This window comes from Pseudorasbora parva, chromosome 14 (genome assembly GCF_024679245.1).
Source record: "Pseudorasbora parva isolate DD20220531a chromosome 14, ASM2467924v1, whole genome shotgun sequence".
In the NCBI taxonomy this organism is placed as follows: domain Eukaryota; kingdom Metazoa; phylum Chordata; class Actinopteri; order Cypriniformes; family Gobionidae; genus Pseudorasbora; species Pseudorasbora parva.
In genome coordinates this window covers 21,516,543-21,543,976 of record NC_090185.1, presented here as the reverse complement: position 1 = coordinate 21,543,976, position 27,434 = coordinate 21,516,543, and the positions used below count along the sequence as shown (strand labels likewise).

At 36.2% G+C, this 27,434-nt stretch overlaps 1 protein-coding gene across 4 annotated transcripts; it reads left to right on the top strand.

Annotated features, from left to right (window-relative positions):
• The first annotated feature begins 1,528 nt into the window (after window positions 1-1,528).
• tjp3 (tight junction protein 3) lies at window positions 1,529-27,434 on the top strand. 4 transcript variants are annotated; one of them, XM_067415873.1, is made up of 32 exons: window positions 4,973-5,139; window positions 5,249-5,320; window positions 12,020-12,076; window positions 12,795-12,919; window positions 13,095-13,197; window positions 13,289-13,556; window positions 13,642-13,745; window positions 13,821-14,010; window positions 14,091-14,160; window positions 14,232-14,326; window positions 14,472-14,553; window positions 15,101-15,192; window positions 16,885-16,969; window positions 17,483-17,586; window positions 17,677-17,764; window positions 18,473-18,549; window positions 19,943-20,030; window positions 20,121-20,200; window positions 20,309-20,381; window positions 20,560-20,624; window positions 20,716-20,779; window positions 21,671-21,827; window positions 21,917-22,025; window positions 22,121-22,340; window positions 22,463-22,662; window positions 22,937-23,032; window positions 23,117-23,193; window positions 23,298-23,508; window positions 23,619-23,719; window positions 24,482-25,012; window positions 26,818-26,864; window positions 26,970-27,434. In XM_067415873.1, exons 1-32 carry the CDS (start codon window positions 5,116-5,118, stop codon window positions 27,118-27,120), a joined length of 3,906 nt encoding a protein of 1,301 aa, XP_067271974.1. In that variant the 5' UTR covers window positions 4,973-5,115; the 3' UTR covers window positions 27,121-27,434. The 4 variants fall into 4 exon arrangements, with proteins under 4 accessions (XP_067271977.1, XP_067271974.1, XP_067271975.1 ...); XM_067415876.1 differs by lacking the exons at window positions 4,973-5,139; window positions 5,249-5,320 and adding an exon at window positions 1,529-1,661; XM_067415874.1 differs by lacking the exon at window positions 5,249-5,320.

The window sequence follows — 27,434 nt, the reverse complement described above, 5'->3', positions numbered from 1 at the left end:
TCGGAACATCCAGTGGAATGTAGACGTAAACGCGTACTCCTGTACGCTTCCTGTGCAGATGTTTGTAATGTATTTATTGCCTTTATTTATCAGGCCTTGAAACAGTGTGCTAGTAGGAGAGAGTAACTACCTACTGATCACGTACCTGTGCAGCTGTCTCTCTGTCGTTCTGAAAAAGAACAGTCTGTCCTGCTGTCCCCCGACTCGCAATGTAATGCAAAGCGGTAACAATCTATTAGCTGACCGATTGGTTGATCCCAAAAGGGCTTCAGTCATACTTCATCCCTGTTAATAGTACAAAAGATATGCAATCCAGTGGAAACAAAAACATCAGACTTGAAATGCATCCAGGGTACAGTCAAGAAAGGGCAATAAAACGTATCTAGTTGAATTTACGCCCTTTATTTAATGAGTTCATTCGTTTTAAAAATGAACAATATTTTCTCAAAAGACATCTCTTTGACCCAGGAATAGACTTCTGTCTTCTGTAGTGGACATTATATTTTAGATAATTTATGTTACTCCATACATGTCACAGTTTTAAGATATACAGAGATACATGTTTGGAGGTTTCACCAGGACGGTATTTAAAAACGATTGATATTATTTAGTGCTCAAATTTAGCACTCATATGGAAATATGGTGTGGTTTTATAATTATAATTTAAATCTGACTTAATTTAAATCTGATCAAATTGTTTAAGACAACATCTCAGGAAAATGTTATGGGGTTTCTAATCAAAATATGACTAAAAAGGACTAATTCATTTCCACTGTCCACTGATCATCAGGCATTTTGGGAGACACGAGTGAATAGGACAATTTCTATGAATTTTTTTAGATTATTATGAAAACGGGCCTACTTTTTTATATAACATTTTGCCCGAAGAACACCGAACAAGTTGACATGCAAATTAGATACAGTGTCTAGATATTGTATTGAATGAGACTACCCATTTATATCAATTTATTTTTTACTTTCATAACATAGTTGAGAATCATCTTTATACAATGTTTGGTTAAAAACAAATCCCATTGTTTTTGCCCATAGGCTATACGTGTCATTTCGTGTCGTTTTATTTTTTTTAAACAGAAAACAGTAGCCTGCAGTGTCCACTACAGAGGACATAACATGAATTAAAAATAATAATAATAATAAATTCAAAAAAAATTCTCCATTTGTTTCATATGCTCTAAACATTGTAGGCTTAATGGCATGAAAAATACTCAATTAAAAAAAAATCCTTCGTCTGAGGAGGCTAGGCTATGTGAGTTACAAAAAAAAAATCCTAGCAAAGCAGGTGTACAAACAAAGTTCTTACTTTAAAACGTTATGCAGTATGTAAGTATTGTGCCATGTAGGCTATTTTATTTTAACGCTATAATTGTATCATACATTCAATTCAATTGTTGAGACGAAATGGAAAATAATATCAATTCCACTGTAGTGTGTGGAAAAACTAGCTTAATGACGAAACTGCCCAACCCACCTGTGTTAAGCTCCTCCCCCTGCCTACAGGTACATGTCATGATCAGGTGCTGTATATATCCAAGGGAATATACAAAACTTTATTGAAAAAATACAGGTGCCAGGCCCTCTGAGGCCTCCTATACGGAATTAACTGCGAGTTTTAGTATTAGTTTTTAGAGGAGACACACAAGGTACGTGAGTCGAGTGTTTTCTTCCTGCTCTGCTTTGTTGTGTTTATCGATTGTTTGCATTGGTCTGAGTCTTGTTTCACGCGCTGAAATGTAAGCTGTTGGCTGGAAGTTACAGCGAAACTGTTAATAATTGGCGACATATTGCTAGATCGTGTTTCTTATAATCTGCGTGTTTCTTATATTATTCGGTTTTGTTGTCTGATTGTTTTTGCTAACAGACACTTTTGAACATTTATTTAGCTAGTAGCTACGGCTATATTTTCTTTAAAAACGTAGTTTTGTACTGAGAAAAGGACATTCAAACTTGTTGACCGCTATGTGTGGTGGATTTTGTCTCGTGTCTCATTCATATGAGAACCGTTATAAATTGTGGTTATTGTTGCACGTCTTTTAATAAACATTAGCGATAGTCCTCATTTCTGAACCTTTATTTCTATATCGTGAAAATTTCTGGCGAATTTTTTTTCTTTTTTCTTTTCAGAAACGGCAAACACCAGCGATAGCGATGTCAGATTGGTTCGAATCGTTCTTCTGAATCGGATCTTTTTTTGAATTAACCCACTAAAACCTTTTTTTAACGATCCGTACGCGTAGCAGTCTACTCGATCAGTAAAGATCCACGAGTCTACAAATGACTATACAGAACAGAGAACCGTCTGTTTTGGAAATAATTAAATTAATCAAAAACTAGTGACCTGAGAGTAAGATTTTCGAAGTGAACGAAGGATATGACTAATGGGCCTAAAACGTTTAATAGCAACAGGACATCATATTAGTGCGTTTGCAGTGACTTTAATCGGTTCCTCTGCTCGAAAGAACCGAGTCACAAGACCAATTGAAACAGCAGCTCATCTGGCTCAACTGGTTCTGCCACTCATTTGAGTCAATACGTGCTTTGTAGTTTCACTGTGGTTTCGAGAAACAGCGTTCCTATATATCCACATTTCTCTTCAATGATGTTATTCTCAAGGCTTGAGTGTCAAGCATAGACTAGTTTTAAAAATCACTTTTTGACTGTGTTTGTAGCCTATAGTAGGCCTATGTATTCCCATCAACTGTATTCCTTTATTTGTCATTGTTTTTATGTTCCGAAACTATGAGGTGTGTTGATGTTTTAAGGTTTCGGCCAGACTGCCCAGCTAACAGTAATATGTTTTCAGCATGTTTTGCTAACATTCACCATTACGTTCCCTGGAGGACTGGATGTTCAAACCATTTAAAAATTATTTTTCTTGGTTATGCAAAAATAACAGAAAAAGTTAAGTAGCCTACATATGTCATTTTGCAAATGTTATGGGAACGTTATTAAAGACCAGATAACTTTGAATGAACGTTCTATCAATGTTACCAGAATGTTCGTTCATGACTTTGAGAGAACCTTGCCAGGATGTAAGCCAAAGTTCTAATAATATTCTGTTACTTGAAATGCTTTATGTTCTCTGTTATGAAGCAGAACAACAAATGTAGAACAGTTGTGAAGAACTGGGCTTGATCACCGAAAACCCATGCTCTCCGATTGTGAAAGCATTACTGTTTGAGGGGGCACACCTTAACACAACACCAGCTGACATTTGTGCATCCCTCCTACATTTCCTGTCAAGAGTGTTGTCCTGAGGGTGTGAATGATTCCAGTAAGATGACCACACATGGCTTTTTTGGAAAAAGCCTGCTTAGATTTAGTCACTTCCTAAGTGTAACCACAGAGATGAAGTCTACCTCTTTTGACAAGTCCAGCTATATTCCTCTAAACTTTGTTCTTAATGTTGCCAAGTTGTTCAGAGTGTTTTAACATGTTGCTCTGTGGTTGCTGATCTGGGTTGTTGCTCTTGTAATAGTGTAGCCTCTAGATATGGTTCAGCTCCCATCTTCAAAGCAAGTCTGGGATTTTTCAACTGTAAACTGTATGTTTAATGATTTAAAGGGATAGTACATCTTAAAAATGTTTCTCTCACTCATGGTGTTCCAGACTGTGATTTATCTTTCTTCTGCGTAACATAAAATAAGATATTTTTAAGAACCAAACAGTTTGCGTTAGAATTGACTTCCATTAGATTATAAGAAATAAATAATCTCATGAAATATAATCTTTTATGTTGCACAGAAGAAAGTGAGGAAGGAAGCAGGGCAAATTACCTGTTGGTGCTCATATTTTTGGTTGGAATCTACTAATTTATTCTAAAATGCATTTAAAAAATCCCTTTGCAAATACAATCCTTTTTTCTTAAAAAATATCTTTGTGTTTTTAGGAAATGGTTTCATATTTTTGGGAGGCATAAAGACAAAAATCTGGTGTGACTAATATGCCAAAAACATAAAACAGGAAATTATGTCATAGAGAGGACTCCTGCAGACATTCTGTGTTTCAAGGTCAAAACATCTCTTAAAATGTGTACTTTAAAGACAAGGCAAAGTTAGTTTAGGTTGTAAAATGGCAGGTGGTGTGACCTCAAAATGATATTAATTAATATGATATTTAAACAATAATAACAATAATAATTATATATAGGAAATATGTTCTTCGTGTTATGTACTTGTCGGTTGCACCACATGAAGTTTTTAAATTGAAAATGTTTTTCAAAACCATATAAAACCAACATGAAGACAAAGAGTACATTTCTAAGAATTTGTATATAGATTTATTTTCTTTATTGTGGACTGTGCTGTTATTGTTAACTAATACTAAATCTATTAAAAAATGTGCACTTCCAATAGGTTCAATATAGCTTGGGCCTCTTACACTCAAACATTACAATATATTAAAGCTAAATAAAAGGGGAAAAAAAAGAAGCTAATTCAGTATTATTAAGTACTATAATATTACATAAATAATACTGAAATAATGCTAATAATGTATGTCACCGAGCCACATGCTGAAGTTAAATACTTTGTGTTACTCTTTATGTTCCACTTCCTCAAGGCCAATATATGCAGAAACATTCTCTGGGTCAGTGTGCATATTAAACATTAACAGACTGAGGTAATGATTGTCAGTGTAACTAAAGTGCCGTGCAAATCAACGTCCTTCAGCAAGTAGTGTGGTCTCAGACCTAAAAATGATTGAGGAAAGACATTTTTAAAACCTGGATAAAGAATTGTGTATAAACACATTCTCCATCTAGCAACATAGTCTTTATAAGGTGGCATTGCCTCAGTGAACGGATACCGCCCCAGCTAGATATCCCAGTTCCTCCTTAATTCCTTGAGGAAAAATTCATATCCGAAAGTACCAAAGGATTTGTAGACCTAGTGGGCGGGGCTTTCCATGGGCTCAGGTGGGGGTTTGTTTTGTTTTTTTCTTCATTAACCGTGTGTTGCCATATTTCCTGTGGGGCTACAGAAAGTGAACGGCTTATGTTTATCTTTAAAAATGGAGAGATTATGTTGAAACAAATATTTTGGATATCCTGCTTTGTTTATGTTCCTATTCTAATGAGGTGTTTAGTTCTGTCTGAAAATGGAAGTGAGATTTAAAGGGCCGGTAAGTCCATGATGTATCTAGTTTTATGGTAGTTGTAGAATTTGCTTAACATGAGCTGTCTTAAGTTTACTAAACAGTGTAATGTGTCATCTGAGATGTGTAATGACAGCTTTACAGAGACGGGACTGTAAATACGGACTTGCACCTGTTGAACTTGAGTCTGATGCTTTTGTTGCTGTGGGTAAGATAACCTATAAAACATCCAGATTGTTTACTATAAATTGGTAAATGGTGTACTTATTTGTGTAATTGCAGGTCATGGATGTGATTTCAGTCATTTTCTAGTTGTCTTGCTTGCTGTTATTTTACATTTAACCTGTGACTGCCGATATATGACCCTTAAAGGGTTAGTTCACCCAAAAATGAAATTCATGTCATTAATGACTCACCCTAATGTCGTCCCACACCTATAACACGAATCTTCAGAACACAGTTTAAGATATTTTATATTTTAGTCCCAGAGCATATGCAGTCTATGCACACTGTTCTGTATGTCCAGAAAGCTAATACAAACATCATTGATTGATTGATCGGTTCACTGATTCATGACCGTTTGAATCTTTATTTGAGGTTTGAAAACAAATGCGGAAGAGAATACAATGCTGAATAAAATCGTATTTTTTGTTATTTTTGGACCAAAATGTATTTTTCAATGCTTCAAGAGATTTTAACTGATGTCACATAGGGACTACTTTGATGATGTTTTTATTCCATTTCTGGACATGGACAGTATAGTGTGCATACACTTCCATACGCTGTCGGACTAAATATAAAATATCTTAAACTGTGTTCTGAAGATGAACGGATGTCTTACGGGTGTGGAACGACATTAGGGTGAGTCAGTAATGACATCAATTTCATTTGTGGGTGAACTAACCCTTTAAAGGTGCAGTTTGAGAATTTTAGCGGCATCTAGTGGTGAGGTTGTGAATTGTAATAACACACCGCTCACCCCTCCCTTTCAAAGCACAGTGAGAAGCTCCGGGGGTCGGCACAGGACAAAAATGTTGTCGGAGAGAGCAGAGAGTAGCTAGCCTAGCCCTCTATAGAGAAGTTTGTCCGTTTAGGGCTACTGTAGAAACATGACTGCGCAAAATGGCGATTTTTACTGTAAGAGGACCCACAGTGTATATATAGATAGAGATCGGCCACGATTGATCGGCCAGGGATCGGGATAAGAGATTTCTGCATGATCAGCCCTAAACGGTGATCTGCCGACCAGTCTCACGTGTCTTCGATTTTTAGCCGATCCGTCTACATGCGTTGCTGTCACAGCCAAATGCAAACATGGAATTTTTTTACTGTGAGCGAAAAAGACGCTAATTATGCCCTTTGTAAAACTTGACAAACCTAATTAGACTTTTATCTCCATGAGCATGTGGAACATACCCAGTTTGAAGAAGGTAGTAAAGGTAAAATGGCTAAAGCTAGCCAGTGCTCAGAGCCAGCCACAGGCCAGCAGCCTCTCCTATCTTTCCTTGGTATAAGCAGCGAAAAGACCAAAGCATTTACGAAGAAAATGACAGAGTTCATGGCGCTGGATGACCAGTCGAACGCATGAATTGTCACTTCATGAGAATTTACTGTTTCATTTGAGAAAACTGTCATATCATGAGCACAGACCCTCAGAGGTTTTCACGGCAACCCGTCAAAATAAAAGTTTGGTTTAAAAAAAAAAATGTATTAACAGGATAGATTAGCTTAGCTACATCTCTATGTAATAATAATAATAATAACACGTCTCTAGTAATAATAATTATGCCTAGATGGTTGATTATTTTTAACTTGATCTTTTTTTATAAACAGTGTTTTCTTTTAAACAGCATACAGCCTTTAAATGTTTATGTATTATTTACTTATAATGATTATCATCAAAAATAATGAACTAAATACAATTAATGTTTTTAATGTTAATGTTATTAATGTTTTGTTGTTGTTAAATAAAAAATATATAAAACACATTTGTTTAGTGGTACTGAATAAAAAACATAGTTTAGTGGTACTGAATTTGGTACAGAGAACCGTAAATTTTTTATGGTATTGGTACCGACTACTGGAATTTTGGTACTGTGACATGACATCCCTAGCTGGCAACATTTATTACCCAAGTACTGAACTATTATTTGGAGGAGTATTGTACCCTTCAGGTTTGTTCATTCATAGAATCTTTTGGCTTTTGTAAGACAAGTAAAAAAGGTACATTTATAATTTTTTGTTTCATAAAGCAACTGATTTTCAATTATTCTTTTCAGGCACATAACACTTATTTTTTTGAGAGTTGTTTAAGTGAGAGAAGATCCTGCTGTAATGTTTAATAATTTATTTTATAAAAAAATATATATATATATTTGCTTTGGGAAAAAAAGTGGATTTTGTTTGTAAATGCTGTCAGTTATAGTTATAGTAAAAAGACAATCGGAATCGACAAAAATTGGTATCGGCCGATCTCACTAACAAAAAAGTGAGAAAATTGCCAAGAAAGCCAAGAAAATTGCAATCATTGCATCTCTAGTAGATAGAAGCAGCTCATTCTAAGGTAATAAAAACATAACGGTACATTGTGTAAGGTCTTTATACACAACTGAGAATATAGTTATGTATATTATATTGCATTTCTGTCAATAGATCCTCATAAATACTACACACTGAACCTTTAAAGGGGTAAATCACACAGAAGTGAAATTTCTCTGATACTCACCCAGCATTTCAAACTCGTGTGACTTTTTTTCTCCCCCATGAAACACAAAAGGCGGTTATTTTGAGGAATGTCCTAGCTGCTCTTTTCAGTATATTTAAAGTGAAGGGGGACTGGGACTGTCAAACTCCAAAATGATGAAAAGCATAATAAAAGTGGTCCATATGATTAGAGGATTACTGGTATGCAGGTTTATGCTAGTTCTTCTGAGTTAAGGGAGTCTATTGACTATGCATAACATAACAAGCAACCATATCGGCATCGGCCAATATGTTATGGTATCGTTATCAGCCTGATAAGAAAATTTGTTATATTAAAGCCGACAAATAATAGACTATTTCCTTTATTATTATTATTATATGAAGTCAGATGCGCAATGTTGGCCATGCTTTTGAATTGCTTGAAATATGATCCATCTATCTGCATTTCAATCTATCCATCTTTCTGTCTGTCTTTGAATCTAATCAGCTATTTATCCATCTGTATGTCTGTCTCTCCACCCATCTATCTGTCTGTCTATCCGTTTATCCTTAAACAGACTTAAAAAGTTTACATTTCAAACTACTTTTAAAATGAAAACTTTCTGGTCAGGCTTTCTCAAGCCAACTTCAACTTTATCTAGTTTTTAATCATATCATAATTAGCCAAATAAGAATATTTGTTTGATATATTAAAGATAATAGAAAAAAAAGTTTTTTTCCTTCAGTTGAGACACTGTTTGCCATGATCAGTTAAGTGCAACATGTGCTGCGCAAGTGTCATATAAGGCTAAATAAAATTATATTGAGAACATTATAATTGTGTGCTTGGGACATGGCTTTTAATTGTGAGACTTTTGAGACTCAAATTATATACAAATTTGGATTTACATTTATCTGCCAGTATATCAGTTACCGGCTATAGATAAATAAAAATATAAAGAATGATTGGTTATTGGTATCAGACAAAATTATCATGTGGATGCATCCCTCCCTACTGGTGACCCATTCACTTTGTGTGTGTGTAGGGCATTAGAGGTTGTGTGCATTGATGTATTCATAATCCTAAACTACAGCATAGTCAGCAGTATGTTAGAACAGGTGTAGTAACACCGGCCTGTATGAGTCTGACATATTCCATGAAGGGAGTTCCCTAGAAAAGGGTAGTTGCTGATATTTGCATCCCTGGTTTCATTAGTATGAGCTATATACTTCCTTTTTGACTATCATTGTTGTCATCAACAGTAGTCATACTTTTTCATTTCAGAAATCTACGCAATTTCAAAGTATTACTAATTTTGTGGAAACTGTGATTACATTTGTTCCGTTTTGCTAAGGTTGATCAGCTTTGTGAACACAGACTCTCTCTGACCTTTGCTTGCTGACAGTGGCCAATAAAAACATGGGAAACATTCCAGGAATTCTCTTGTCCAATCGAAACTGCTCTCAAAGTATGTCAGGATGATAGTTGCAGGTCTTTATTAGGGCACCTGTAAAATAGTTCGGCTTCAAATCAGACGTGAAAATTTATCATTAGACTCTTATAGTCCTTAGTTTTTTTACTTGTTCTTTTTACATTAATGTTTATGGATTAACTTAAATGCTCTAAACTTTTTTTAATACACCACACAACCACTGGTTTGCATAATAATTGTTTTGTTTTTGTTTTTTTAACAAGTAAATTAAACATTTAGAAATAATTTAATTAAATTCAAGTATCAAAGACAAGTCATTTCACTCGGCGGCCATCTTTGAAACTCCTCTCTTTCAAACCCCTCTTTGAATGGGAAAACATTGAATTCTCCAAAACGGTTCAGCAAGCTTACGATTAAATTTCATATTTGAAATCACCAATGAAATCTGATAACAATTAAACCACAAAATTGGCTTCCAAATGTTTGAATAATGACAAAAAAATGCATTTTCCAGCCTAGACAAAGCTAATGCGCATGCGCAATCAACATACAGGAGCGGCCGCAGCTGCACGTGACACGATTACTTTACTATCCAATGATTGGTTCTTTCATTTAGAAGGTGGAGCTTATTTGCCATATTGGGCGTTGCCTGCCACTTGTCCCATTCAAAAGTAATGTGCACCGTCATGTAATCGTCTTCTGCCGTAACGGCGCTGGATCTCGTGCGGAGCATGTATCACGTTCAGCTGGGGATTTTTAACTTCAGACCACCGCCCTGCATTTCACGCATAGCCGAAATATGCGCTTTGACTGGATCCATAACCTGTCCATAAACAAATAGAGAACAGCAAAGTATTTATATTCAGTTTCTTTTTGAATAAAACCTTGCAAAAAGACTGACGCAACACTCGTAGTGTGACTCACGCCCCTGTATGTCGCTTGGCGTAAAATGAAAATATACAAAACTTATTTATACATTTAAAAAAAAAAGATGTGCACAAACCTGTATTTTACCCAAAATATGGACCAAATTGACGGAGCTGAGAACTGCTTTTTCCTGTAGAGTCAGGTCTCAAAAACCCTCGATAAAAAACTCAACCGCTGGGTTATAATAATCAGTACAAGAGAATTTTGAGAGACATACCCTATTCCAAAGTTTAGCATGGTTGATGCAAGTTAATTTCTTTATAGTAAATTTAAAAAAAATACACAAACTAATGTTGGGTTATTTTTTTCTACCCAAATCCACATAATTAACCGGATAGAAAAAAAGAATCCACGATTTGCTATAGGCCTAGTAGCTATATGTATTTATTTACTATTAAGAAATTAACTTGCAGCATCAACCATGCTAACTATGAACTTTGAAATGGTGAGGTCAGCTAAAATAGGCAACATTTTGGTAAATTACTTTATAATACCATCAAATAAGCTATGCATGAGATCTAAATATATATTTATAAATTAGCATGGGTCTCTTAAATATGTATATACATTTTAAATGTGAAAAAGTATAATCTAACTCTCATAATTTTAAAACGATTATAAGCTGGTACCTTCTCGAGCCACGGCATAACATTCAGGTAAAATGAATTAAATAAACCAAAAAATTCAAGTAAAATGGGCCAGCTGTTCAGGTAAAGTGATCCAATATAAAAAGAGAACAAAACAAATAATTTTGGCTGAAATAATTTGCTTTTTAACAGTAAAGTGAAACTACTGTCTTTAGTGTGCCACAAAAGCACCATAAAAGTATTTAATTAAACAGAAAGTCAAACAAATATTTCATTTTAAAAATGCAATTGAAAAACAACTGATCGTATTGAATAGGTTTGTGTTTCTGTGCATTAGTGTATTTTGTATGCATGTATGCTTGTCAAATATTTTTCAAAGATTTGTCAAACATCTTTGACAAAAAAAAAACAGTGTAAAAGTGTGTGTGTCTATGCAGCTTATTTTAGCTGAATACTGTGGCCCATTTCTACATAAAATGATCCTTTTCACAAAAATCTAAGTTTATTTTTTAAATTAAACTTTTTTTGTTTGAAAGAGCATGTCAAAAACAAATTCATAAACCTTTGCTTTGTTGGTAGGCTTACTTATAATTGCTTTAGTACCCTTATCATGGATGAAATGTACTATGTCAGGCTCACTTACCTTACTATTTCTCTGACAAGCTTCATGTAACACTCTGCTTTGCCTACCATAAACTCAGACCAATCAAAACTATTGTTACATGTCAACAAGTGTTGACAACCATGCAAGATCAGTTACTGTAATTGGCTGTAAAATTTTAAGAGCTATGATGCTACAACCTTATTTGGCCCATTTCACCTGATGGCCCAGCTGAGTTCACCCTATGTCTCTCAAAAAACCCTCTTGTACTGATAATGGCTTAGTAGTCATGCTCGGTTTCAAAATCAAATGGCATGCCAATGATTTAGCCATTTAATGAATGTCTGAGGCTGTGCTGAGAGACGTGTATTGTCTGACTGTTTATTGAGCCGTTGGTGAGGAAGTGTCAGGTATCAGTGTTGTCACGCGCTGGCTCCTCCCCCTTGTACCTGTATGGCAGGAATTCAGCAGGTGGGAGCATGTCCAGCTAGAGCCATTCCTTCTCACAAACAACAGCCGAGTGCTGCTGGACGCACTAAAAGAAGTGAGGACTGGCGCGTTTCGTCTAAACCGCTTTCGTTTGGCAGTTTGTAAAACAACATGTTCTGATATTTTGTTGTTGTTGTTGTTTGCTTGACGTTGCGCAAATAAACGTAACCACTTCTTTATCGTTTCAGAAAGCAGACATGGAGGAGATGACGATATGGGAGCAGCATACGGTCACGTTATCGAAAGTAAGTCGCGGAATGAGGGTTTAATTTGGCCACACCTTATCTCTCTGTGTGCAGGTGTGTCAGTGAACGTGACACCAGGTTTACAGTTTCCCCGACAATTGAAAGTCGTGGCGGATTTAAAGTTTAGTGAGCAATTATGAAACCATGAGGCTTTTTCCACCTGTCACTGGGACACACCCGATATTTTGGAATGTCTAGTTTAGGGTCATGTGGTGCATTTCATCATGTCGTCTTTTATTTAATAATTTTTGTTTGTTCACTCTTTTAGTTAATTTTTTTGTGTGCTCTTTTTGGTTGTTCATTTTTCATGTTTGTTGTTTTGCGTTTTTTGTTCATGTTTTTGTTTCTTTTGTTCTCTTTTATTAGTATTTTGTTCTCTGTTTTTTCATCCTTTCATTTTGTTTTCCACTTATTTTTTCTTTCTGTTTTCTTTTTTCTTTCACTCTTTTTCACTCATTCTTTCTGCTTTTTTCTTTCTTTCTGTCTTGTTCTTTCTTTCCTTTTGTCTTTCTTTCACTCTTTCTTTTGTTATTTCTTTCTTTTGGTCAATTTCTGTTTTTCTTTTGCTCTTTCTTTCTTTCTGTCGATCTGTCTTTCTTCCGCTCTTTCTTTCTTTTGCTTTTTCTTTCTTATTTGTTTGTTCTTTTTCTTATTTCTTACATTTAATTTTGCTCAATTGTCCATTCATTCTTTTGTCCGTTTCTTCTTTCGTTCACAGGATTCCAAGGTCGGCTTCGGTTTTGCGGTCTCAGGTGGGCGAGACAAGCCCAACCCAGTAAATGGGGACACGGCGGTGGTGGTCTCTGATGTGCTTCCCAGCGGCCCAGCCATGGGCCGACTTAGGTGAGTACACGTCCACTTCTCCTGCATTCAGACCCCCACTACTTCCTCCCACACATCCTGTGTAAACCTGTCAGACCTGTCAAGTTTGTGTACAAGATTGAAAAACTAACATGCTCAAAACATATCTGCCAGATGATTTTTTCTGATAGAGACTCACATGATTTAATGCCCACAGTACACGAGATCAGATTGTTATGGTGAATGGTGTTTCCATGGAGAACGTTACCTCAAACTACACTATTCAAAATCTGAGGAGCTGTGGAAAATTGGCTAACATTGTAAGTAAAAACATTCCCAAAAACAATCATGAAACCAATATCTAGGAACATTTTTGCGGTTTAAAACGGTTCTTGTTTGTTCATTTTGTAGACCGTGAAGAGGCCACGCACAATTCAGATCCCTGCAAGCAACAGACCCACTCGTTCTGCCTCACAGTCCAACATACTAGATGACAGTGGACCTCAGAACAGGGGTCAGCGCAGCACAGACACCAGCCGTAACCGACGAACTCGAAGCGTGACACCTGACCGCAACGGTCATGACCTCCCCATCACGTCCGGCTTCAAGAGGCTGCCCAGTCAGGATGTGCAAAATAAACCCATCAGAACAACATTGATCAAGAAAAAACCCACAGATGGTCAGAATCTCATTGCATTGCTTTGCTTTGCATTGCGGTATCATTTGTGGTTCTTGCCAATATGTCAACATGTTTCTCTCTGCAGAGTACGGAATGAAGCTGGGGAGCCAGATTTTCATCAAGCACATGACTCCCACCGGTCTGGCTGCCAAAGAAGGCACCCTTCAGGAAGGAGATCTTGTTTTAAAGGTGAGGAGCAGGTTCTTTAGGGGCCGTTCCATCGCACTTGGATGCCGTGTAACCTTTTTAAAACTTCTTGTTTAGATTAACGGCATGACGACAGAAAATCTGTCCCTGTTGGAGACCAAGCACCTGGTGGAGAAGTCTAGAGGTAAACTGACCATGTTGGTGTTGAGAGACGACAGAAGGTTCCTGGTCAGCATTCCTGAAGTGGAGGACAGTCCTCAAAACAGCGCGGACGAGAGGAGGGAGGACAGTAGCTCTGAGCTGGAGGGTGAGAGTAGATGCTTTCACAGCTGATCTGTGGCTCTATTAATGTGGTTTTGATCCTGACTTTTCGACTTTTGCTTTAAGAAATCTCAGATCTGGATTCTGACAACCTCACAAACCGAAAATCTCGTCCAAGAGAGCGACGTTCTCGCAGGTGAACACCACAACTGACCTGATCTCTTTTAGTTTCAATGATCTTTGCACTAACACCTCATTGATCCACAGAAGTCGTGCCAATCCTGTTTCGAAACCTCGCGAATCTCCTCCTTTGCGCTCTACACTCACAAGACCACCCGCCCAGTCGATGCCCCCTCGCAGAGGTGAGCCTCAGTGGGAAAACTCAATGGGTCTCATTTATCAAACACAAGCAAAGCAATGCAATTCGTAAAAAAACATTTCACTCAATGGCCAAGAGGTTTTGCCAAGAGATGTTTATGTAATTGGCTGACTGATGCTCTTGTACAGTTCCCTCAGAATCTGAATCGGACCGAAGCAACTCTCCTCCACCGTCAAGACACGACACTCTCGATAACAGAGACAGATACAAGTAAACATGGCTTCATGTGTTTTCAGCTCTGCAGAACCTCAGTTATATATAATGTCTTGTTTTTAATTGCACTTTATTTTACAGTACATGCACTTATGTGCACTTGCAGTGTACTTACCTAGGCAAGTACTGGTTAATATAAGGTAACTACATGGATTAAGTTTAGGTGTGGGGGTTGGTTCAGGGTTAGTAACTAGTTATTACCCAGTTATTGCAATTACTATAATAAGTACATAGTATGTATATGGGGAACAGGACTGTAAAGTAAAGTGCTAACTTGCTTTGATTAGAAATTATGATGAAACTGAACTAATAAATGGCATATAAAATTACTTTATCGCTTTCTTTTTTTTTCTCTGTCTAGGCTTTTGTATTTTTTTTTTTTTGGTGTAATTTTTTTTTGTTTTTATTTCTTTATAATTTTTTGTATGTTTTGCTGTTTTATTTATTTTTTTATAGTGGTGTGTATTTGTTTTGCTTTTTTTCCTCATTCTGCGGTTTGTTTGGGCGAGATACATGGGTCACCATGTTTGTTTGTCTGTTTCAGGGTTCTCTCAGGGATCTCCACACTGCCAAACCCTCGAGCCTCACCCGTCACCCAAAACTGGAACCCTTCCACTGCCTCACGACCTCACAGAGGTCTGCCTCAAAATGCGTTTTTATTACCATATTATTAAACCTACACTGTGTAACTTTTTTAGTTTATTCTTAGCTAAAAACACTTAGTTCTTTCAAAAATAAATGTGCTCATTAATGTATATTTACTTCTTTCAAGTAATAAAGCATTCTCATAAGTTTATAATATGCCATTGAAAATACATGCGTGTGAGGGGTTCGAATGCCGGTCGCCATGTTGCCCCTCCATCTTGAAAGTACATTAGCCAAAGAGGGACATACCCATAAATTCAAGCTTTGCCTTTCGTGTTTTAACATTCGATGGCACCGTGTCCAATGTGAAGAGGGGGATTGCTTGAGACTGTTATATGAAAACGTGAAAGCCTTTTTGAAAGTCTGTTGCTGATGGAGGACTCAGCAATTCACTGGCTTTATTTTTTTCCTTTCCTTTTCCCTTTTTACCTCTAGCTCTCCCTCACACCTCCGTCACATCAACTGATCTCTGCTCACGGAGAAAATGATATAGCCTACGATGTAAACTTTGCCTTACGCTAGTGATGTCATACAATATACAGAATAACGATAGCACTAATAAAAGTTACTTTACTAAGATTAGCTTGCATTCGTCTGGAAACCTGATAGCTGATGTTAGCAATGAAATGGTAAAAAAAAATTACAAAAACGTAAAACTATTATTCATTTTACATAGATGTCATAACCTACATGTTAACTGACAAATTAAATAACTACAAGTTATAATAGTTTTCTAAAGTAACCTCACCACTTGAAGGAACACTCATGGACGAGGTCGAACTGGAAGCCATGTTAATCTTGGACTAAATCGGCCACCGTTAAAAAAAACGACATTGGATTTGAGAGGAACAGTAAATGTATTTTTGTCTAAGGGGGATGAAAGACAACAACTCCTAAAAGGCACTTGCTTCGCTGCCCTACGAGGCCACTTCCAAAGCCACCATTACTGGATCACTTTCCCACCGCGTTCATTTTCATAAAATCAGTTCAGTTAGAGAACAGACACTACAAATAAAAACTGAACAAGAGTCACGGCACAAACGTTTGTTCAGTCTGGCGCATTTTCAGTTCATGCCTTTGGAAACAGGAATTAATTTGAAAATTTGGTGGGGGCGCACAGTCATTCGAATGTACTCCAGGGTTTCTACTGATACAAAACCATATGCTAATCACTGAAGTAACCCTTTATTAAACCAGATTTGGAATTAAAGGGATAGTTTACCCAAAAATTAAAATGAGCCCATGATTTCCTCACTCTCACAATGACATTCTTCTTTCAGACAAATACAATTAGAGTTATACTAAACAATGTCCTGGCTTTTCTAAGCTTTGTAGTGGCTGTGAATTAACATAGGCCTTTATTAACCCCCTGGAGCTGTGTGGAGCAGTTATATGATAGATAGATGCACTTTTATGGACTTCAAAACAGAAACAGCCATTCACAGCCACTATAAAGTTTGGAAGAGCCAGGACATTGTTTAATATTACTCTGATTGTGTTTGTCTGAAAGAAGAATGTCAGATACACCTAGGATGGTTTATGGGTGAGGAAATCATGGGCTCATTTTCATTTTTGGGTGAACTATCCCTTTAAATTCTTCACTGAATGAATTAATGATATGCACAAACCTTGTAGACAATTGAATCTCTATAAGTTTAACGACTGTTCGTTTTGTGTAACCAGCTGTTTCTGAGTCCGATTCAGACCGGAGCGCCTCTCCGCCCCCCAGACGAGAGAGTCCCAGACCTGAAAATCACTCCAGATACAAGTATGAGTCCACATCATGAGCATCAAACATTAAATGCAAATAAAACATGACCTATTAAGCACATTTTCTGCATTGACAAGTTTTTAAATTGTCTGAAAGACAATCTTAAAGGAACAGTTCACCCAAAGATGGAAATTATCCCATAATTTACGCCATCCTAGGTGTATATGACTTTCTTATATCAGCCGAGCAAAATCTGAGTTATATGAAAAATATTCTAACTCTTCAAAGCTTTATAATAGGAAAAAAATGGTGCCTTAGATTTTGAAGCCTCCTATGATCTACGGCTCCATTACAAAACTTGGAGCAGGAATGATCTTTTTTTTTATATATATAACCATTTGTTTTTGGCTAAAAGAAGAAATTCATTAACACCTAGGATGGCTTGAGGGTAAATTATTATTAGTATTTTTGGATGAACTAACCCTTTCAGTATGGTTGGAAACAGAAACCTTATTCCCAACAAGTTTCATTCTTAAAAAAATGAAAGATTAAATATCTCCATTCTCCCAGGGTGCTTCCCGATCTCCCTCCCCCAGGAATGAAGTCTTCCACTCTTAGCATGTCTCAGGATTTCCCTCGCCGCATGGCCTCTCCTTACAGGCCTCCACCCAGAGGTGATTTTTCACCCCCTACAGCACTTCTTTTTCAGTTCTGTATGCCCTTTTAACAGACTCGTTTAACAGAGCTTGTTTTTTTTCATCCAGCTGTATCAGAGTCCGAATCGGACGATAGTACCGGACCTCAGCGCAGACAGGGGACTCCAGCCAGCCAGGAGTCCCGCAATAGATACAGGTACACATGAGGGACGCCTCACTGCCACTTTTAACGCAACTCGCATCGGACTCTTTTAGGGCCAGTCATCTGCCTGCACACGATGAGACAAATGTTTATTCTGTTGTTTTTCATTTATTTGCTGGGTTTTTTTTATGTTGCATTATGTTGCTTGTATGCATTGCTGTATTTTCCTTTCATTGATAACTGCAAATGTGATATGTGTGATCTTTTAAAATAAAAGACACCGAATCAACCTGAGTTTTCTCCTGTAGTATGTTGATTTGTGCCGCTTGAAAAAGACATAATGCTCCTAAGATCTAGATAACATCTTGTATCTAACATGAGTATACAATCAAATGATCCACATAATACAATAAACAGCATTTATAAACACACAAGATTTTATTTATTCTCATCAACCAGTAGTGTAATCGAGAAAGACATATCATAGACATATGGATCTAATATGATACATTTCGTTTAGTATATTTTGCTTGTCCATATGAATCATTGATTTTTGGGGTCTTATAACTGACCCTATAATCAGTTATGGCGGCGGATAGCCCACCCCTTTCAATGAGAGAGAGACCCCCAGAAAGCCTGAGGTGAATATCTCCCTCAATGATTTCACATTAGTTCCCACTCTCCTCGTGGACAAGCATCATTTAGTATCCCCTCATCCTCCTTTATTCTCTCACCCTGCCATCTGCCCTCTTTCTCTTGCAGGGCGACCCCAGAGGTCACGGCAGTCCCTGTAATGGAGCCCCCAAAATGGGCGAAATCCTCAACGCCTGTACAGAGAGGTACGAGCGTATATCGTAAAGTGACTCTTCTAGGTGAAATGTTGAATATGAATGCCATAAGATTTTTCTTTTCTTCAAACTTCATATTTCAAAATATGAATGTGTAAAAATTGAAATAAAATATTTAATGTGTACATTATTACACATTATTTTCGTAAATATTAATGTGTAAATTACTGTAAGTTCTGTAATTATTATTTACGCATACATTTTACGTAATATAAAAATATTACATATTGATGCCATTTTGTTTTTGTACTTTGTCTAATGTTTTTAAATTGTAAATATCCGTGTTAACATGATTAAATGTAGTTTTAATATTAAAATGTAAATTACATTCTGGAATTTCTCATTAATATTTACACTTTTTTTCTATAATGCATAAACAATAAATATTTATAGCATGAAAATATATTTTTCAAGACCTCAATCTTAACTATTTTTAAAAATGAATTTTTAATTTTAATATTTGAATTGTATTTAAATTGCATGATAACATTATTTTCTAAATTTGTATGCATTTTGTAATTGCATATTAATATTTTTCTTACCTTGTACCTTGAATCATAAATATATGAATGTGTATATTTAAATATGTAATATTTATTTTCATGTTAATATGTAAATATCCATGTGTACATGATTGTTATTGTTTAAATATTAGTGTGTAAATTCTGTAATTGCTCATGCACATTTCACATTAACATTTACACAATAATTTTCCTTAATTTATATATAATAAATAGCATGACATTAAAATAATTTCTTCATACCTCAATTTTAAAATATTAATGTTTTAATTTAGTAAATGTAAATATTTAAAGTGTACATTATTAAACATTGTTTTCTACATGTTACTGTAAATTCTGTAATCACTAATATTTACACATTAATTTACTGTAGTATATAAATATTATATATTGATGGCATGAAAATATTTTTTTTTCTGTCATTTGTTTCACCTCAGTTTTAAAAATTACATTTTAAATATTCATATTTAAATATTAAATAATTTAAATATCCATGTGTGCATGGATATTTGTTTGTTGTTTGAATATTAGTGTGTCAATTATTTAGTTGTTCATATACATTTCACATTAATATATACCCTTAATATATACCCCTGCATTTTCCATAAGAATGTAAATATGAAAAATATATATTTTAAATGAATGTATTAATATTAAATATTTAAATATTCATGCCTACATTATTAAAATCGTGTAAATTACTGTAAAAACAAATCACACAAATGACATACTATTTACACATTAATTTTTCATAGAAGTCATATTAAGTATTTTCATGAAATAATATGTCATTAGCCATTAGAATTTTAAATGATACTTTGCAGTTTTAATTCACAGCAAATTAATTTGCATTATTTAATCAGCTCCTTCAGAATCCGAGTCAGATGCAAGTTACAACTCTCCTCCGAGATCCCAGTCTCCAGTCAATAAAAACTTGAGAATCAGACAAGGGTAAGATATACTAATGCTGCTCTATAATTATATTTGATTATAAGTGTGCATATAAAGGTGACAACTATATGCATTATTGTTTTGTTTCAGAGCTGAAATGCAAGTACCAGCCATCAACAACCGACAAGATTCCTCACTCAAAGCCGCTCCTGCCAGACCACCACCTGAAGGTCTGTATTATGCACTTATTACATGTCTGAGTGATCGTCGGAAAAAAAATGCTAGGCTTGTTGCCATGCTTATTTGCCTTTGTAATGTTGTTTTGGTTCATTCGCCAGATTCCTCTGAATCAGAGAGGGCCCCGTCACCACTGAGGAGATCTGACAGTCCCAGCCACAACAGCGATCACAGGTTCAGAACGCCTCCTATGATCTATATTTATCTATTCCACACTTAAGATAGCAGATTATATCATGGTGAAGGTCAGCAAACACTTTGGTTGCAACCAAACAATTCCTCAACACATTGTATGATCATTCAATGATCATTCTCTTATTGTGTGAATGTAAATATAAACCCTTTCTTTCAGTTATCCACATGCTAATGGCACTCTCCGCTCTAACATGTCCATTCCCAACCACACCACGTTGAGATGTGAGTACCATTTAGTCCTAAAAGACAGCCATAATACATTGCAACTTATTGAGTGACTATCGGGTACTAAATTTGAACTGTTTTATCTCAGCGAAACCTATAGAGGAGCCACTTTATTCACTTCCACCTGATGCAGTGCCAACGCCAAACGTGGGGTGAGAAATGTAGTTTCTATTTTTTATATATATATATATATATATATATATATATGTATGTATGTATGTATGTATGTATGTATGTATGTATGTATGTATGTATGTATATATATATATATATATATATATATATATATATATATATATATATATATATATATATATATATATATATATATTGCATTCTCTTCATGAAAGATGTAAAAGCATAAATAAGCAGAAAGACAAAAAAATATTACTACAATGATGTGGAAATACTTTATTTATATTTAACTGATTATATGTATTATTTTTAAATAAACAAATTAAAGACAGTACAAATAAAAGGCTTGATGTGTACATACTTTATTTGCATTCATTTGATTATTTTATAATAAAAATATTAATATAATTAAGCATAACTTATATCTTTTTATTTCTAATTATTTAATTGCTGTTTTATTTTTTATTTGATAAATAAATTATATTTATTTTATTTTTAAATTTAGTTTTTAATGTGTAATTTGTTTAAAATAAGCATAAATTAAAGATTAAAACAAATATTCCAGTGGTGTAGAAATACTTTATATTTAATTTATAATATGTTAATCATTTTAAATTTAAATTAATTTGAAGAGTGTGAAAAATAATATATGTATTCATATACTTTATTTTCATTTGTTTATTATTATAATAATATTAATATTTATAGTTAAATGTAATTAAAATAAGCATAAATTATATAAATTATAAAATATATTTGTATAAATTATTTAATTATTTATTTGTTTGATTTATTATGTTTAGCTTTAATGTATAATTAATTAAATATATTAGCATAATGTATTAATTTATAATGTTTCATTTTTATTTTTATTTAATTTAATAATTTTTATTAAATCCCCATATCAGGTACAGCTCGGACCGTAACCACGTCAGCTTTGTGAAAGAGGGAAACGTTGGGTTGAGGCTGGTGGGAGGAAATGATGTTGGCATCTTTGTTGGTGGTGTCCAGCCCAACAGTCCAGCCCAGAGGCAAGGCATGACAGAGGGTGATCAGATACTGGAGGTAGGACCAAATAATCATGTACATGTCATAGATGATCAAACCTTTCAACTATATTCTCCATTCTTCAAGTTTCTGTGTTATTTTGGTAGGTAAATGGCAAAGACTTTAACCACTTCACCAGAGAGGAGGCGGCTATGTACCTCATGAACATCCGCGCTGGGGAGCGTATCGATATCCGGACTCAGAACAAAATGGACAGTGAGTGCCTTCATGTCACTTGTGAACAATTCTTTGCAGTAGGAAAGTAAAATTTGATGACGAATGCCATTTCCAAATTTCTGCTCTTGTCATAGTCTACAAGAAGATTTTGAAGTCCAGCCTCGGTGACTCTTTCTACATCCGCACACACTTTGATCATGTGGCAGAGAACACTGTCGGCTTGAGCTTCACCAGAGGTGAGGTGTTCAGAGTGGTGGACACTATGTATCACGGGAAGCTGGGAAACTGGCTAGCTGTGCGCATGGGCAATGATCTGCACGAACTGGACAAAGGCACCATTCCTAACCAGACCAGGTTTGTTCTAGTAGCTTTATGTCTTTCATCTATAGATATTGTTCATTTGTATGCTTGTTAAGTATGTTACATTATAGTTCCTACATGTACTCTAGGGGTCTGACTCTCTTTCTGTATTTTAGGGCTGAAACTTTGGCCAATTTGGAGCAGACACAGAGAATTAGTGCAGCCGAGCGCCAAGCCTCCGGCCCAAGAGCCGAATTCTGGAAGCTACGGGGACTAAGAGGAGCCAAAAAGAATACCAGAAGAACCCGCGATGACCTCCTACAGTTGACAATTCAGGGCAAATTTCCAGCATATGAGAAGGTCCTGCTGAGAGAGGGTAAGCCGGAAATCGATGTGAGATGTGTCTCGCAAATGATGTAAATTTACATCAATGGCAGGGAAAGTTTGTCTCATAAATGATGGAAATTTCAGTCAAAGGCAGGGAACCGTTGTCTCATTAATGATGGAAATTTGCGTCAATGGTGAGAAAGCGGTATCTCATAAATTATGGAAATTTTCATCAATGGTAGGGAACAGACAGTTAACCGCGATAGTGGACAATTACTGATGGAGTCTATGGTTGTAACATGTGTTTGTTTGCTTATATCCAGCCAATTTCAAACGGCCAATTGTCATTTTGGGTCCTCTGAATGACATTGCAAATGAGAAGCTGGCCCGAGAGTTGCCTGATGAGTTTGAAGTTGCAGGTATGAAAAATTGGATTTGAGAGAATTTTTTCTTAATTTTCTTCACTGTCAAATGTTGAATGTTTTCATTTTATTGGTTTGTAGAAATGGTAGCCAGGAGTGGAAGTGAAAGTTCATCCAGTGTCATAAAACTGGACACAGTTAGGCGGATAGCAGAGCAGGTAACCTTAGGATATAAATGAATGCTGTCAGTATAAGGCAGCATCAACTTAACCAAACACCAAAAAAAAAATCAGTCAACTAAGTAACTTGTTTTCACTTGCAGGAAAAGCATCCCCTGCTGGATATTACACCCACTGCAGTAGAAAGATTGAATTACATCCAGTACCATCCCATGGTGCTCTTCTTGGATCCTCATAGTCGGAAGGAAGTGAAGGCCATGAGGCAAAAATACATGCCAGGCTCCAACAAGAGCTCTCGTCGCCTCTACGCTCAGGCCTTAAAGCTAAGGAAACACTATAGCCATCTATTTTCCGGTAAACCTTCAAAGCTTGTATTCCGAGTTCATTCTCTGCTTGAATCATTTAAGTGTGCTCTTATTATGTGTTCTAAAAGGCAATCTCTATTATTTTGGTTTCCTTCACAGCACGCATTGATCTTGAGCCTAATACAAATATTTGGTATGACATTTTAAAAGACAAGATTCGGCAACAGCAGTCTAAACCCGTCTGGGTTTCTGAAGTAGCGGTAAGAGCCCTATAGTGTCATAATGGTATACTCACGTCTTGTCGAATGAACGTAATTACGAATTTCCAACTTTAAAATCATTACTTTGCTGAACTCTTTTGGAAACAGCCAAAAACCAACAGCTCTGAAATTTCTACAATCTCGTAGGTGTCCTGCACACTGTGCGATTTTTCAAAATCCTTTGCAAATGTTGATTGTCAGACTGTACAAACATGATCTCCGATGTAAGCCATGTCACACTGTAAAATCTCTGTTGTCATTAATATCAGATAATCAAGGTGTGCCAAAAATGGACGCACGCAAGAAAACTCATGAAGGACGCGTTCGGTGACAGTGAGCTGCATTACATGTGGGACTGAAATGGTGGCTACAGAAAAATCTCTAGCTCTCGTTTCGGTCAGTTTGTCTTGAAAAACCGAGATATTTGATGGTCGTCGTAGGAGAAGTCACACTGCAGGATTGTGCGCCAAATCTTCTGATACTGCCAGAATTTCATCTGAAGTAAAATTTGGCCGCAGTGGTCATTAATCGGCTGCCGGTGAACGTGTCAAACTAAAGATTAAAGACGTCATATTTTAGCCTAAAATCAGAAGAATCTTTTAGGATTTGCTAAATTTGTCTCAGACGGCCAAATAATGGGCAAAATCGCACAGTGTGCACCCGGCTTTAATTACGACAGTTCAGACAAGACATTTAATTAGTATTGGTGTAGAACCTACATGTCATACTTGAATTGGTTAATGAGGCTTTATCTCTGTCCAGTTGGAGGGAGGTGCCGACGAGGAGCTTGACGCTTTGAGCCGTGCAAACAACTCTGACTACCTTAGCGGTGCTAGTGACTACGAGGACACTGATGGTGAGGCCTTCACAGATGGGGAAGCCTATACAGACAACGAGGACCTGGAAGAGCCCACACAGGGCATCGCTAGACACCGCAGTAGTGCTCTAGCCCGCTCCTCAGAGCCCGCCACTGGGCAGAACGCTAGTCCTGAACCTTCCTACGACCTAGAGCCATACCTGGAGGAAGAGCCAGAGTACACCCTACCTCCTGGAGAAGTACCTCCTATCCTTCACGTTCCAGAGCCCCGTTCTCCACGCGTTGACACTGGCTTTCCCCTACAAGAAGACGATGTCCCCTCTCAGCGTAGCTTCACAGATTCAGACTTCAGCACCAGTGACATGGCCGCACCACCGGCACCTTCCGATGTGCCGCCCAACTTCAGGGCACCAGATCCCAAAGAAGTCCAGTCAGAGACTCCTCCACTGTCAGCCATAGAGGAGAAACTACAACAGGTACCATATATGCCTAATACCCATGCCATTGACCAGTCGACAGCATGGTTTATCAATTAGGACATGTTTTTTAATAGGATCACACTTAGCCTAACCATACATTACCTGAAATGATAGGTTTCTAATATTCTTTGTGCCACTGATTCTAGAGGTAACCCAAACATTGACCATATATTGATCCACTGAATTACAGTTTGAGTACGCACTTTTTCCACATTTTGTTATGTTACAGCCTTATTCCAAAATTGATGAAATTCATTATTTTCCTCAAAATTCTACAAACAATACCTCATAATGACAATGAGGAATAAGTTTCTATGAAATCCTTGAAAATATATTTAAAATATATATATATATATATATATATATATATATATATATATATATATATATATATATATATATATATATATATATATATATATATATATATATATATATTTTTTTTTTTAAGCAAAATAATCACATGAACATAAATATTCACAGCCTTTGCTCAATACTTTGCTGAAGCATCTTTGGCACCAATTACAGCATCAAGTATTTTTGAGTATGATGCCACAAGCTTGGCACACCTATTTTTGGGCAGTTTCTTCCATTCTTCTTTGCAGGAGCTCTCAAGCGGGGAGCGTCAGTGCTCAGCCGTTTTCAGATCTCTCCAGAGATGTTTAATCAGGTTCAAGTCTGGGCTCGGGCTGGCTAACTCAAGGACATTCACAGTTGTCCCGTAGACACTCATTTGTTATTTTGGATATGTGCTTAGGGTCTTTGTCCTGTTTGAAGTCTGAGGTTCAGAGCGCTCTGGAGCAGTTTTTCAGTGAAGATGTCTCTGTTCATTACTGCATTCATCTTTCCATCGATCCTGCCTAGCCTCTCAGTTATTGCCGCTGAAAAAACTCCCCACAGCATGATGCTGCAACCACCATGATTCACTGTAGTGATGGTGTTGGTCAGGGGATGAGCAGGGCCTGGTTTCCTCCAGACATGACGCTTGCCATTCAGAATTTGGAGTATCGTCAATGGCTGTGAATACTTGCCTACATGTTGTTGTGTTGTTTTGTATTTTCTTTTCTTTTCTTTTTTTTTTATTATAAATTTGCAAAGTTCAAACAAACTCCTTTAACACTTTTATAATTGGGTATTGTTTGTAGAATGAGGAAAATAATGATTTAATCCATTTTGGAATAGGGCTATAATATAACAAAATGTGGGAAAGTGAAGGGCTGTGAATACTTTCTGATTGCACTATAATTTAGTCAAATAGGTTAATATGTTATTGGATCTGCATCCTTAGTAGGAACAACAAAGTTCAAACTTACCCTAACCATAACTTACCTTTTAAAAACAGAGTGAAATGATAAGTTGATCATGTATTTCATACCACTCATCCCAGATGTATCCTGAGACCATGACCCTAAAATCTACTATATCACTTTTTAGTAGCATGGCATGATTTAGTCAATTAGGACATGTTCTTGGATCTACATCCTTAACAGGACCAACAACAGCTAAACTTACTCTAACCGAATCGTACCTATAAAAGCAGAGGGAAATTATTGTTTGATAATGTCCCTGAATTCCGCTTTGTGATATGCCATGATTTAATCAAGTTGGACATGTTTGTTGATCTACATCCTTAGTAGGACCATCGAGAACAATCCAATCTTTTCCCCCTACCCTAAAATCTGATTGCAGGACTTGTTGAAACAGGAACATGTCCTACCTTATTATGTCATGTTTAGGTATTTGATTGTTTAATATATGATATCTAGGATATCTTTTCATCATTTTGAATGTTGTTATTTCAGGCCCGTATGGCAGAAACAGAAAGGAAACCTTCCCCTTCTTTTATAGTGTAAGTACTTGTATTTGATTTGTCAACTTGTGCTTAAGGAGGGTAAAATAGTAAATAAAATGTATATTTTCCTTTTTAAATGCAATAATAAATCTTTTCTTTTAGATTGGCACATCACGAAGCCATGCAAATGCGGAGAACACAAATCCGAGGAAGCGACAGTGAGAGCGATGAAAACGACAGAGAGGATGATGATTTTGGTATTGATGAGGATGAAGCTGATGACATTGAATGGGGGCCTGCCACAGAGCTGTAATATACACGGATTGTTCACACACAGACACATGGACCACTCATGTCTTTGACTGGACCTGTACATTTACACAAAAAAACCTTGGAAATAACTACTTTTTAGTGTGCTTTTAAAATGTTTTTTTTTTATTAAATGTTCTTATGGACTTGTTATAGATAACTAGTCTTGGATTGATTTTGAAGATTTGACGGAATTACTACCTTTTGTGGGTTTCGTTGTTGTAAGGATGTGCTGAGGTCTCCCTCAGGATTATTTCCAAAAGAAATATTACCAGTTCTAATAAAGACCATTTGGGTATGTTTTACCCTTTTCAGTAA